Below are 15021 nucleotides of genomic sequence, written 5' to 3'. Positions count from 1 at the left end.
TTCCAGAGCAGTCGGCCGACTGCCACGTGGCTCACGTGTTCCTGAGCACCACCCATGGGCCCAGAGAGGGAAGAGGGGTTGGTGGCTTTGTTATTGGATTCTGAGGTCCAGAGCTCTGCTGAGGTGTGTTTGTTCCATAGCTGAAAACCCTTATTGAAAATGCATTTCAGCTCCTCCTGGAACTCTGAATGTAAAGAAAACCACTGTATTTGGAATGTCCGTGACCCTCTTTGTAAAGCACTGGGTGTGAATGTGAATGACCCCCCTCGCCCCTCCTCCACCACCACCGCCTCCACCGCTCTGCCATTCCAAGAGCATTGATTCCATTTTCGTAAGGGTAGTTGGCAATTTATTAAGCACAAAGATGGGGATACCTTAAGACAAAGATGGAGATACCTTAAGACAGTTACTTTCTCACCCTGCCTCCTCAATTTCAAAAAAGCTCTAAAACTACCCTCCAAATTCAACGCCTGGTGTGTGGGTGGTCTCAGAGTCACCAGAGCTCAGACAGGATCCTTCAGAGCAAAGTCAGATGATGGTTTTGGAAAAACAGAGCTCGATAGCCACACAGAGTTAGTGTGTGTTTCACCCTATCACAGAAAAAAAAAAATGAATGAATACTTGCGAAATGTAGCGGCTGGAGAAGGAAATGGCAACCCACTCCAGTGTTCTTGCCTGGAGAATCCCAGGGACGGGGGAGCCTGGTGGGCTTCCGTCTGTGGGGTCACACAGAGTCGGACACGACTGAAGTGACTTAGCAGCAGCAGCAGCAGCGGCTATGCCTGCTCCGCTTAGCAAAGGATGTAGCACTTACTCTTGGCAATGGCATTCTAATGGAATGATCCATTTCAGTCTGGCCCACTTTGAATTTGTTAGAATATTGAATAATTATTCATTATCTTGCAGATTACTCACAATGTCTTCAGACTTTTATGTCTTGTACTGTGTCTTGATTACTGCAGCTTATGTAATCAGACAAGTAATATCACAAGGTCCGTAACGTCAACAGGATGGTGTTCAGAATCAGTAGGAAATCAGTCAGAATCCTTTCCCTCACCTAATTCTTACCATCATTTAGATCTGGTTTTGGCCTTTCACCCAGGAAATAACTTCCTAAAATCAACAAGCCAATTTCAGGAAGCGATATTCAAATTTTGCTCCATATACCTGGATGTAATAAAATGTAATCCCAAATACTGAATTTAGCATTATGGCATGAAAAAAATCCATGAGTTCATTTCATCTGCTGCTCAAGTCAAAAGACAAAGATTCAAGCTGGAATTCTGTGTGACCCACTGTCAGCTGGCCTGTCAGTCCTTCCAACAGTCTCCTATGCAGACACTGTGTGCCAATTTCTATCAAGTCACAAGTAAACTGTGCCAATCTTTCTGTTTTTAAAGGGCCCTTTGCTAGTTTAGAGAGACCTATCCATTTCAAAATGGTGTCCTGATGTTTTGTCCTTTAGCTGGGAGTATATGCCCGCTGTGGTCATCATGAGACTTTCCTTTGCTCGTGTAAACATTGCATTTTGGAAGGAATTGGATATGGTCTTTGATCACCACCTTATGAGTTGGTTATCCTTGAAAGAACTTCCTCTGAATGTTGTTGACTTTAGAGTTTCTGATTCATTTCACCCTCATTATATCAAGTTCTTGAAGGCTGGGATTACACTACCTGTGCCTCGTTATAAAACTTCCAGTGCAATGATGCCGGGGTGTGTGTCATTCATAGTTTGGAATCAGATATTTCTTTTTACAAGCTGGGGAGGAAAGGAAAGGAATTGATGTGTGGCTTATTTTGTAGACAATGACGAGTTCCAAAACCTGTCTTTAGATTTGGAAGCACTTTATTGAAAGCCCATTTTCCAATCTCTTGAGTCATTGGACTTTTAAATATTTCTTAGAGGTGCCAAGTGTAAGAATAAGTGTCTTTGGACTACCCTTTGCAAACTTATTGATGCTACAGTGATGCTGCTGTGTTATTCACATTATTGGTGAGCATCTGCTCTCTTACCATGTTCTGTAGGTGACATCCTCCCAGTTCCATGTCTATATGCACACAGACCATCGCATCATTGCTGTTCAATGATACCTTCCATGCTGGTGAGACGCACTTGTTTCCACATCAGTTCTGTACAGCAGAATCAGTGACAAGCCTCACTTTGTTGTCAGATATCTGAAATACAGGACCAAGTCCCTGGTGTTACAGGTGGTGGGATTTTAAAAGCCAGCTGTCAGCATCAGTGTCCATGGTACATACACGGACCCAGGCTGGAGGCAAGACCCCTATCAGAACTCACAAACATAAATATAAGAGCTTCTCTACTTATTATTAGCAGATAGAACTTCAGGAAATATTATCTATTTCTAAGTTTCATTTTAATGACAATTTATAAAAGAATAGGAGATTTTTAAAACATTTTCTTCCATTTTTAATGTGTTAATGGCACATGTCACATACAAATTGGCAGCATCTTTCAAACAATAAAAATCAATGTACGACTGCTCATGATGAAAACTGATTTCAGTGGCCACGTGAACAAAAGTTCTCGAAGGTATGATTGAATACAGTTGAAGCTATCATTGATTTTAGAGCCAATAATGAGGGTAAAATGTTCAGTCCTGGAAATCTCGGTGTTTACCAAATAACCACGTGACATCAAGTCCGTGTGACTTTCCAGCAAATCTCTGAGCTTATCTGAAGCATTACTTTCATGGTCTCCATCTCGGTCCAACGTAATGCTGTGACTTTGGTTCGTTCTTGCTTATTCTTACCTTATGTTGAATTGCATTTATTTCCTCAGGCCTGGGCCCAGTCCTCTGGGCTTGGTTCCTTCTTCAAAATAAACGTAACAAATTACAGTGCTTCTGTTCAAGGATATAAGGCCCAGTTCATTCATTCTGCATCTTCATGGATGAAGGTTTCAGATATGTCTGAAAACGTGGGCAAAATTACTCACTATCATGTTTAGTGATAGCACCTAATTTTCAACAAGCCAAGGTTTCCTGTGACCTTACAGTGGATAAGTCCAGAAGATACCTAAAGACATCACATGATGTCATCCAAAAGACACCTCAGCATTTGAAAATTCTAATATAACTTGAAAATATGCATATGTTTTCCTGCAGTGACAGTACAGTTCTTATAGCATCAGAAATGCACATGCTGGGTCTCTTTCCTCTGATAAAATAGTCATCAAACTGATAAAGATTCCATTGTCAAACTTCTTGGGCTTTCTGAACATTTCAGCTCTCTAGACTGCCTCCGTGCTTAAGACACAATGTGTCTTTGCAAGGAAAATGCCAGGCAAGGACCATCCACACAGTTTGTGCTTTGTGTCTTGTGGTCAGTACAGTTCTCCTCAATTTCAGTAAGCAGCTGGGGGGCTTCTTGACCAGAAGCCTGACAGTGCTAAACCATGTGGATCTGTCCTCTTGGCTCCTTCTGTCCTAGCCTACGAGTAGAAAGAGCCAGAGTGTGGTGGTGGTGTTTTTGTGATTATGCTTTCTTTTTTTTCTTTTCTTTTCTTTTTTTTTTTATGTTATTTGCCCATTTCCTCCTCATGATAATGTGTGATTTTAAAAAAAAAAATCTTTTTCAAATGTCTTGCGGCCTGTGTTATGGCTTGTGTCTGCACAGTATAAAGTGAAGCAGAAGGTGGTGACACGTGACTCCTGGTCCCTAATCATCCCGATTAGCTTTGCCATAGCAATTTGTACCCATTCAGGCAACTCTGAAGCTTCTGCTTCACTTTGACCTTGTCTGAGGTCCCAAAGTGCTGAACTGTGACATGATGATAGTTTTCAGTCCTCTGGGCCATCTTAGTAACAGAACTGGTTGCTGCAGGCTTGATCTGGTGCATCTGCGTACAATTTCCTGTGAAGAAGGAAGAAAATGCTAGATGAACCCAGCAGCGGCCAGGTCCCCTCCATGGCCTGGATGAGGCCTGGTGCTCCGCAGACCATGTAGCTCAGCCCAGAGTGAGGTCTCCTAATCTCCTGTTTCCTCCTCCCCACCGATGCCTTTGAGGGACAATATATGTGTCTTTGAGGGGCATTTCATAAATACACCCCAAACTGTCTCATATTTCTTCCAAGAAATAAGTACATATTTTGTTTTACTTAGTGGTCAGGAGTGGAGATTACTATTTGTTTGAAACGGATAGTGAAGAGGAGGAAGAGGAAGAATTAAAAAAGGAAGATGAAGAGCCCCCTCGGAGGTCAGCTTTCCAGGTAACTATGGGGATAAGGACATCACAGCCTTGGTTGGTTGAAGAGGTTTTCTTTCTGACAGACCTTGACCACAGGCCTCAACTTCCTCTGACGTGTTCATGTGTGGTAGCTCCCAGAGGTTCTAGTTCACATCTGAAGTCACATGGTTCTCACTGTCCTGTCCTGCCGCTTGCTGTTAGCATTGCAGTTGTTACTGCCAGAATTCCTGCAGGGACACTGGTCCAGCCAGCTGTTTATTTGCATAAAAATATTTCTGGTGCTATAAACAAAATTAAGGCTGCCCTGGGTGTACTTCGTTTCAAGCTTTGGATCACTTGAGTGGACTTCTAGTTTCATAGGTGAAATAGCTGACCATGAAAATAAAATCCTCGCTTTATTTTGAGAACAGTCATTTTGAATTTTGAAAATCAGTTCCCTTGGTACTTCTAAAGATTTTAGGCTGTATTAAAATCATAAAACCTCCAGCCCAGTATTGACATTCTCAGTTTAACTGCCTCTCTTTTTCAGAACCTGCCGTATTGTTCTTGGTGACATGGGTCACCAGCCTAGTAGCATGTATCCAGCAATTGTATCATCAGTGTTTGTTAAAGATGTGGGCTTGTCAGTAGAGTTACATATTGGATGAAAACTCAGTAGATTTCTATTACAAGGGAGCAGAGATAAGGCTGTTCTTTCCCCACTATTAGACGACAAGGCACACAGATGGACATCTGGCCAGTTTCATGATGTGTCCATGAGGCCAGTGTCTGCTTGCTGGCCAGGTCTTACCAAGCTAGCAGCTTACCTCCACCCTGTCTTCCTAGTGAAAGTGAAGAACTGAATTGTTCGTGGGGACACTTTGCTCTGATGATGCTCTGTCACTTGCCCCATTGCTGCCCGCGTGTGTTTCTTGATGACAGCGTGTGCATGTGTGCAGCTGGCTTGCTCAATACTAATGACTTGTTTATTTTTATTCCAACGAGTTTCCTTCTAATCCTCACTCATCAGGCAGCAGAGGAGAGAGCGGTCATCTTCACCATTTTACAGATGACATGAATGATAAATCATTTTCTTTATTCCTAACCTACAAGCAGGGCACGTTTTATTACACATTCAGCGATGAGCACGTTTTAACCCAGTCGGTATAATTGTAGAACCAAACTCATACTGATATCTTATATTAAGTGATCGGTTTTTGGTTTCTTTCCTACTAATTACTCTTGCTTTGTCCTTCTTTGTAGAGAGCTATTGGGAAGTTTGCATCAGCCATTTTAGCCTTGCCAAAGTCTATCATTAAACTTCCCAAAACTATTCTTCAGTATTTAATCAGAGCTGCAAAGGTATTTGACATTTTACTGATGTGTGGTGTGTGGCCCTCCGCTCCGTAGACCTTTAGATGGGCAGACCCCGCTGCCCCACATCTGCGTTTTCCCTGTTCTATACATCTCACGATGAAGGAATGAGAAGAATTTAAAATATTGGGCAAACTTTTCCAAAAATCGTTCTGAGAAGCCAAATTCCTTATTATGGTGATTCTTGATTTTCAGTCAGCATCAGAGCTGATTAAAAAATAGAAAGAGAAAATGCAGATACAAATCTTGTAGTTCTGCCTAAGTCACGTCTCATGTTAAAAGGGTCACGTCTGGTTGCATGCATCAGATATGATGTGTCAAAACATGACCATTTTCTCAGAAAGCTGGTAAAATTACAAACAGGATAAAACGACTTGTTTTGCTCCGTCTCCTTTCAGGCTCCCAGTTAAGCCTCCATCTTCCTAAATTGGACTCTTCTGGCATCTTCTGCCCGAGTTCAGTGTCTCTCTTCACTGGCCTGAGCTGCTGTGGACAGTCCACCCAGCCTCTACAGTCCACATCGTCAGAGACACTGCTGAATGAACTGCTACAGTTACTTGTTAATTCACCCAACACACAACAGAAAGTATCTAGCTACCTCTGCTGTGGTCATTTCATAATTGGAAGTCATAAATAGTGACTCACTACTCTTGCGCTTTATAGAAAGCCGCTTCTCCTGCCTTAAACTGGAGCATACACTTACACTAGTAAAATGCTCCACAAGGGTGTGACTAGCAAGGGAGACCAAGGCTTCTCACCTTTTACCTGGGGGGGGTCTTATTTAACACAGGTTATTTAAATTATATCAGGTCCAGAGGGACCTGAAATTCTAGATTTTTCTCAAGCTCTCAGGTGAACCTAAAATCTGCTCTGCCTTGCATAGCACAGTCTAGACCCCTGGGATTCTTCCCCTTTTAAAATGCCCGGATTCTGAGTTCTAGTTTAGTGTTGCTACTTCCTTAGGTTTCTTTTCTTTTCCCCTTTTATGACTGCCTTAGTATCTTTCCATTCACGTTTAGGAATTTATATGAAAGATTACAATGTGATTATTCCCCATCTTAGTTTAAAAAATTATCTTCTTACCAACAACATAAAGTTCTGGATCACAACTGGATTAAAAAACATTTTAGAAAACTTAACTGACTTCAGTTACAGATGTCCATTTCAATAAAGTCCTCTCCTGTTTCAAAAAGTAAATGCTTTTTGCTTAAGAAGTTTTCAGTAAAAGGAATCCCATTTCCCTAACATTTAAGATGAAATCACTGAGCGTGGACTCTGAGACGAAGTTGGGTGTGGGCTAGTGGCAGCAGCAGACGGAGAAGTCCATGTCATTTACGCACATTTTCGTGTGTTTTTCTACCTAAGATTAGTTCTTCATGTGTCTGTTCTGCAGAGGTACCGATGACACCGGGTGGTAGTTACCTCTGAGACTTCAGAATTGAGACATTTCAGAAAGAAGCTTAATTCGGTGTCTTAACTCAGTAAGAATCGGGATGCTTCCTCTTCCTCCATCATCATCAACTTTTCCCAGAAATAGCTAGTCTGATCCTCAGTCTAATGTTCCTGGAGCTGTAAAATATTTGTTCTTCCAAACATGGACATGAAGATCATTTTCCTACAAATGAGGACTTGTCCTAAGATCCTCCCCTTCCCTCCTTTCTTCAAACACTCATCTCAGCGAGGAAACACCAGCAGGATCAGTCATTGAAGGACCACATGTGGAACCAGGAACCCCGTTTTAATGAGGCATCCTCTGTGTGGCCAGAGCCCTTTGTACAGGATCCTTCAATTCTGTCCTAAACCCTCCTCTGCTCTCTCCTCCCTTCTCTCAACTCCCAGGAGTTTCATTTTTCTTCAGAGCAAAAGAGTGTGCACCTCGTACACCCACAAATCCTGAATCACTTTCTTATTTTCCACTTTGGCATTTTTGCATTATCTAAAAGCAATATGGTAATAATACTATTTTAAGGAAATGTCACAGTACGTATTTCTTAAGCCTGAAAATTTCTTTCATTTAGCAGTTCAGATTCTTTAAAAGAATCAGTATTTTGCTGAAGCAAGTTTGCCTATTAACGACCTAAATCTCAGAGATACTCTTCATAGAATCTCCAGTTAACATGCTCAATAAGCATCAACCATAAATTCCTTTTTCTGGTGCTTCTTCTTCAAATTGCAATTCACTTTTACTTTTCAAAATATGTTTCTGGCATAAAATAGGATAACTTTTTTGACTCCTGGGTTTATTATTCAGAAACTATACAGATCTTGTATGTGTGTGAATTGCCCATAAGACTCAGATTTCTATCTGTGAGGAAATGCTCTGACCTAGTAACCCACGACCTTTACATTTCCATGGGTGGAAAAGTTGAACTCCTCTTTACTTCTACGATGCCAGTGGTGTATTTACACTGTGTTTTTCAAGGATTTCAGAAATCTGAAAATAATATGGAATAAAATGAAAGTGTTGGGGTTTACAAGTGCCCCTGTTCCTTTATCTTCATGATAGAAACCCAGCTTCCCTGAGAGCAGGTGTGTTCGTGGGTGCACGTTGAGCATGCTGCCCGGCTTCATGGTTGTGGATGGCTGAATTTGCATTTCAGGGTTTTCTTTCTGTTCCTTCTGCATGACTTGGGACACTGTTGGTGGGTGGGAGATTCAAAATTGCTCTATTGTGATTATTGGTTGTCATGTATTAATGCAACTGTTTTCAGCTCTTGAACGAAAATGACAGAAGGCAACCTAAAGCTCCCCTGTTCTCCTTCCATCCCGTTCTGGAATAACCTCTTAACCTTTACAGCACGTCATCTTTCCTCTCCAAATACTGATCAGTCTTCAAAGCTCTTTCTCAAGTTGTTGGTAGTAGCTGTTACTCACCAGAGAGAGTATCAAACACGCAAAAGTAATTCCCCAAAGTAAATGAACAAAAGATGTTTCGGTCTTGACTCAAACTTTATATGTGTCGGGAGAAAATGAATGACACTTGGCCAGTCTTCTAGCTTATGCCTAGTATGTGTCACACAAGGGAATCAGGAGCTCAGTGTCAGAGATGTAGTAGGATGGGGGGATGGGGGAGAAGTGGGTGTTCGTGGTTACAGAGAATCTCATGATTGTCTGATCCTGAACAAAATACATGCCTGCAATGTCTGTTTTCACATTTTATTTCATAGCCAGTAAGCACTGGTCAGCTCGGTATATTGAGAGGTGGGAGAAAGGGAGGTTTAATTCATGCTGAGAGAAAAAAAATATATATATATATTTCTGAAAGTCAGGAAGCTTGGTATTGGTCCCTTTTTCTTTAATGCGATTTATTAAAAATTCAGAAAATAATGAAACTTTCTCCCTTCAGTTTGTTTATCAAGCCTGGATTACTGACCCTAAAACAGCACTCCGACAGAGGCGCAAAGAGAAAAAAAGATCTGCAAGAGAAGAGCAGAAAAGAAGGAGAAAAGAATCTGGGGAGGGTGAGTGATGGAGAGGGCTGCAGCTGACGGGCAGCGGACAGGGGACAAGCTTGGGAGGAATGACATTTTTAATGTCTAAAGAGCACAAAGACTTTTACTTGCCCTTAATTTCTCAGGTCTTGGAATAAATTAAAACATGAATTTATGTTGAGGTACATTTTATAAAATGGAAAGAGAGATAGAAGCAAAATAAACCCAAAGAAAGTAGAAGCAAAATAATAATTTTTAGGTGGCTATTAAGTCATCAAAAAGACATAGAAGACGACCTGACCATTAAGTGAAAAGCTGTTCTTGGAAAATAAGAAAGATGAACCTTTAGAAATTTGATCAAGAAAAAAAGGGGGAAGCACACTTAAAGAGCAGTCAAGAACCAAAAATGGAACATATCTACCAGTGCTGTATTCAACACTATCAATTCATTCGAAAACATATGATAGAAACATGTTTCTAAGGGGAGGAAATAACAACAAACACACCAAAACAAAGTTAAAAAGCAAGTGGGGAGCTCAGGAAAAATGTTTTCGTTGTATATCAGACTAAAGGTCAGTGTTCTGGCTATATTAAGAACTTCTGAGAGTCAGCAAAAGAAAAATTCAGCCCAGTGAATGAATGGGTATGAAAACTAATTCAAGATCAGAAAATCGAAACAGTCAAAAGAAGCTCAGTTTCACTAAGTAGCTCAGTATGAGAAATGCAAACTAAAGATTTTGACATTCTGTTTTTTACTCGATTGGATTAGCAAGAATGTAAGCATAGCTCTGTTTGGAGCTAGAGGAGGCGTACATGTCTATGGTATTGTAAACAGCACCTCCACTTTGGAGAGCAGGTGTCAATCTGAAAATTTAAGTGTGTGTCTCCCACCGGGGATCCATCCCACCTCCAGTTGCGTGGCTTCACATGAGTCAATATTTGCACATAAGCACAAGCACACGTGGGCTTCCCTGGCAGCTCAGCTGGTAAAGAATCCATTTGCAATGCGGGAGACCTGGGTTCGATCCCTGGGTTGGGAAGATCCCCTGGTGAAGGGAGTGGCTACCGACTCCAGTATTCTTGCCTGAAGAATTCCATGGACAGAGGACCCTAGTGGACTACAGTCCATGGGGTCACAAAGAGTTGGACACAACTGAGCGACTTCACTTTTTTCATATTCACAAGCACGTGTGTCTAAGAATATTCATCAAACATTATCACTAATGAAAATTTGGAAATATTCTAAATGTCCACATAAAGAAGAATCAAGTAAACTTTGTGACCAGTATATTACAGCATACTATTTAGTAGGTTAAAAAGCAAAATGAATTACTTTGAACTGACATGGAGAACAATTCCTGACATACTGTTAAGTGAAAAGCATTTGTTGCAAACTGGCATGCACATTATGAAACCACTTACAAAACGAAGGAAACCAAAGTGCCTCCAGACAATGTTTGCATTTTTAATGGATGCATGTAATCGTGTATAAATGCACAAGGAAAAGACTGGGAAGAAAACTTAGCCAGTTAATTGCTGTGGTGACTTCTGGCAGAGGAGGTTGGGAGGCTGAGAGTAAGGGGCAGGATTAAAGAAACCTTCAGGCTTGTTATATTTTAATTCTTTACAAAGGAAATGTGTATATTGATTCTTTGTGAAATGAAAAGTGTATTCAAACAAGAAAAGAAAAGGAAAACATAGCTTTTGATGAAGCTCTAATTGCAAAGCTGTTCTCTTTTTTGGCCATTTTGCTCCCTGCTACCTCCTGTAGCTTTCATTTTATTTTACTTGATTGGTTTAAAAAGGCAAAATTAAGACACTGAGGATGTAGCAAGTCAAGCAGTAAGGAAGCGGATGCAGTATAGCCTGGAAAGCTACCCTAAGGCGCCAAATCTCTGCAGGAGTTGTGTTCTCTTCAACCCCTTTCCCGGGTATATATACCTGTGGGCAGGTACTGTTTCCTTTGATTCAAAAATGAGTCCATGCTGCACAGATTCTCCTGTACGTTCTTTAGCAATATATCATGAATACTTCTGCAATTAAGTATTTATAAAACTATATCATCCTTTTTTAATAGGCTACAAAATATTCTATAATATGGATATGCATAATTTATCTAACTCCTCCATCACTAATGGATATAAGGTTTGCTTCCAAATTTTTGCCACAATAAATAACACTATCAAGGATTTCCTCACCCAAAAATTCATATGTAGTCATATGTGTGTGTGTATGTGTGTGTGTGTTTAAAAGCATGGCAAAAGCAGGATGAACATATACTTTCCCCAAAATAGATGATCATAAGTGGAGTTTCTGGGTTAAAGTGGATGCTTTTATTTTTTACTTTAATAAGTATTTTCCCAAAAGATTTTAGAAATTTAAACTCCTCCGTATGAGGCATAGGAATGTCTGTTTCCCTGGAGCCTTGTCCTATTGGCTGTTACTAATCTTTTTATCATGTGTCTTTCTCAAGGATGACGAACAGCTTTTATTTTCATTTGAATTTTCCTAACTAATAAGGTTGAATATTTTTTATTTCATATTTTCTTGGTTTTGGCGGGAGGGGGGGGGCGGTGTGGGGGTGGTACTTCCTTGGTGGCTCAGATGGTAAAGAATCTGCCTGCAATGCAGGAGACCTGAGCTTGATCCCTGGGTTGGGAAGATCCCCTGGAGAAGGAAATGGCAACCCACTCCAGTATTCTTGCCTGGAGAATTCCATGGACTAATGGAACTAATAAGGTTGAACATTTTATTTCATATTTTCTTGGTAAATATTAAAATGAAAAAAATTTGAATACAAAAGTAAATAGATTTTACTTTCAAATCCAAGATTTAAACATTTTTATCACATTTCATAATATTCTATTGGATTGTCTCTATTAATCTAGGAGGTATTTATGTTAGGAATATTATCCTTTTTTATGTGTTACAAATATCTTTTTTACCAACCCAGTGCTTATCTTTTAGTTCGTGGTATATGTTTTCTAAGCAATGTTTAATTTTTTCTGATGTCAAGTAGGTCTCTCAAGTGGGTTTCTTTTCGCAATTTCTGTATTTTCATCTTGCTTAAGAAAGTCTTGCCCCCAGATGTTAAGCATATGTTTTCTTGTATTTCCTCTTAATTTTATTTACCTTTTGAATTTTTATTATTCTTTGAAGTAGAGATCTATTATGCTAAACCTGTTTGGTAAATGAATCTTTCTTTTTCTATTAATTTAAATGCTCCTTTTGACAGTGTTAATCTCCCATTTATTCTTCGGTATGTTTCTGGGTTCTGTATTTTGATCCTCAAGGTGTTCAAAATTACAACTTCATAGTATATAGCAGCAGTCAGCACACTTTTTCTATAAAGGGCTGGACGGTAAATATGATAAGCTTTGCACTGTAAATTCCTGCTGCAACTCACCCTGCCTTCTTGGAGCAGATTCAGGTGGTACGTCCCCAAGTGGGCATGCCTATGTTCCACCAAAATTTGAATTTTATATAATTTTCATATGCATAAAATATTCTTCTCCAGACTTTTTTCAACTATTGAAAATATAAAAACCACTCTCAACTCACAGGTCATTAAACAACAGGAAGCAGGAACGATTTGGCCAAACAATTTGGTTTACCATCCCCAACTCCACAATACTCATTCTGAAGTCAAGTGAGGAGAATCTGAAAGCTCAGAATTCTGACAACTGTTCCCTGGGAGCTCTTCAAATAGGTGGAACGTCCCAGATTTCATTATAAAATTCCTCTCAGTCCAGAAGTGTAACATCGGTGTCAATTTACCCTGAAAGGGTGTAACTCATGTTTCTTGGACACTCTTGGCAGGTCCTGTGGAGTGGGAAGACCGGGAAGATGAGCCAGTCAAAAAGAAGTCTGATGGACCAGGTAACAAAGTGAAGACGCCCATCAGCAGGGGAGGTGGGTGCGGGGGGTGGGAGTGGGAGTATGTTTTTTGCCCAGATGGTACGTGAGGAAGGCTGCCTGGAAACAGTGAATTAAATCCTTTTTCTGGACTGTGACTCAATCATCAGCATCCCTTGAAATCGTCTCTCTAGTGAAATTGCAAAGGGACTCTGAAAATCAGACCTACCTTTGCATTGTGGGATGAGATGTCGGATTAGAGTCCATGTGTAAAGTCCTTTACCCAAATGCCTATGAAGGGGGGTTGGGAACGAATTATAAATGTCCCAGGGAAACCATCAGCATGGAGGCACAAAAAAATATTGGCATTTAGAAGGCATGGAAAAGGAGTGAAGTGACTGGTAGTTTCGATCCCTGGGTGGGGAGGATCCCCTGGAGGAGGAAATGGCAACCCACTCCAGGATTCTTGCCTGGAAAATCCCATGGACAGAGGAGCCTGCAGGCTACAGTCCACAGGGTTGCACAGAGTCGTCCACGACTGAAGCGACTGAGCACACATGAGAGGTAAGTACGCTGGGAAATGAGCAGCCTCCAGGGCTTGGGCTGACTCCTCCTTTTAGGGAAGAAACCTGAATCCCAGCGCATCAGCTCAGGACTCCACACTGTCAGGGAGAGAGCTCACATCTTCTGAGCCCTAGCCCAGGCCTGGTGCCGTGTGGGCTTCACAGAGCCTGAGACTAGGGGGAAGGTTTCTCCACCGGGAAAAAAAAAAAGAGAAACAAAAGCCTCTGAACGCAGTGAACCCACATGCCTGGCAGTCCTGGGTGCACCACTTACCCACAGGCAAGGTGTTCAGGCTCTTTTGTGCTGGACACAAATAATATCCATGGATGCCACCTGTTGACACAAAATGAGACTTCCCAAAGGCTCTCCAAGCCCTCGGAGGCACAGTCCTTGACAATCGGCTTGCTGTCTGTGGGGCAACACCCTGTTATTCCTGCAAACCTTTTCCTCGTAACGTGCCCCATGCGTCAAGTAGCTTGTCTCCTTTGCCATAAGCTTTACACACATTAGCTTGTTCAACTCCCTCAAAGCCCTATTCCCCACTTAACAGAGAAAAAACCAAGGCAGAGAAAAACTAGCCAAGTTTCCTAAATCTGCATGACCACTCGGGGGTAGAGATGAGCATTGGAGGTGAGCTGGTCACAGCCGAGAGGAGGGAGGTGGCCCAGTGGGCATCTAAGGGCTCCTATGGTTTGGAGAAGACTGACCACACAGTCAGAATTTTATCGTAAGCACAGCTTGGTGTCATTAAATACATATGAGGAAGATGATTCAGGGGTTTGGATAGAGTCTTAGTGTGTGGACTGAATTCTGTACAAAACCTTTGAAAGGTGTTCAACTACAATTCAGCTGCAGTGGGAAACATCAGAGTCTTACTGAACCAACAGAACCAACATAACAAGAAAAGCATTAAAGGAACCAATTACTGGGATAGATTCAGACTGTTTCTGGCCAGTAGCAAATACCCTTGAGTGCAGTCTGTCCTTCTAAGCAGACCTGGTGTCTCCATATGGACCTGTTTCGACTGAAGCTTTGGCCAAGTTTGGTTTGGGTGCTGCCACTGCAGGTGCGGAAAACCCTGCCCACCACTTCCAAGCCTGTGCCCATCTCCCCGCCCCCAACCATGGCCCTGTCTCTCCATGTCAGGGTCAAGGACAAAACCAGGCAGGGCTGCCTTTGGTAAAACACCACTGATCCACACACAGCACCACAACTGAGGGTGCAATGTCCCTTTAAATCAGGTTCTTTTCTTCCTCCTAGACAACATCATCAAGAGGATCTTTAATATTCTGAAGTTCACCTGGGTCTTGTTTCTGGCAACCGTGGACAGTTTCACAACGTGGCTCAACTCCATCTCCAGGGAGCACATTGACATCTCCACCGTCCTAAGGATCGAGCGCTGCATGCTGACCAGAGAGATCAAGAAGGTAGCCCTGCTCTAGACCCTGCTTTGCTTCTGCCTGAGTCACAGATGTTCTGAAAGCCAGGGTCCAGACCTCCACGGAGGCTCAGACAAAATCCTTCCTCTCCAGTCTTTGCATAACCCCTCTGCTTTTTTGGTATATTTCAGTCTTTTCCATGCTCAGAATGAATATACACACTACACAC

General features: G+C 41.6%; 1 protein-coding gene across 1 annotated transcript in view; it reads left to right on the top strand.

Annotated features, from left to right (window-relative positions):
• The window catches only part of PIEZO2 (piezo type mechanosensitive ion channel component 2), a 249057-nt gene that overhangs the window by 206268 nt on the left and 27768 nt on the right, over positions 1 to 15021 (top strand). The window contains exons 32-35 of the mRNA XM_055417223.2: positions 4126 to 4232; positions 8910 to 9024; positions 12814 to 12873; positions 14674 to 14840. Coding sequence (XP_055273198.2) covers positions 4126 to 4232; positions 8910 to 9024; positions 12814 to 12873; positions 14674 to 14840 — 449 coding nt within the window. The remainder of the gene's footprint in view (positions 1 to 4125; positions 4233 to 8909; positions 9025 to 12813; positions 12874 to 14673; positions 14841 to 15021) is intronic.

This window comes from Moschus berezovskii, chromosome 28, assembly GCF_049115385.1.
Source record: "Moschus berezovskii isolate FMDL1 chromosome 28, NW_MosBer_1.0, whole genome shotgun sequence".
Lineage (NCBI taxonomy): Eukaryota > Metazoa > Chordata > Mammalia > Artiodactyla > Moschidae > Moschus > Moschus berezovskii.
Note: the sequence above shows the minus strand (reverse complement) of the source record. Positions and strands in the feature narration are given on the sequence as shown.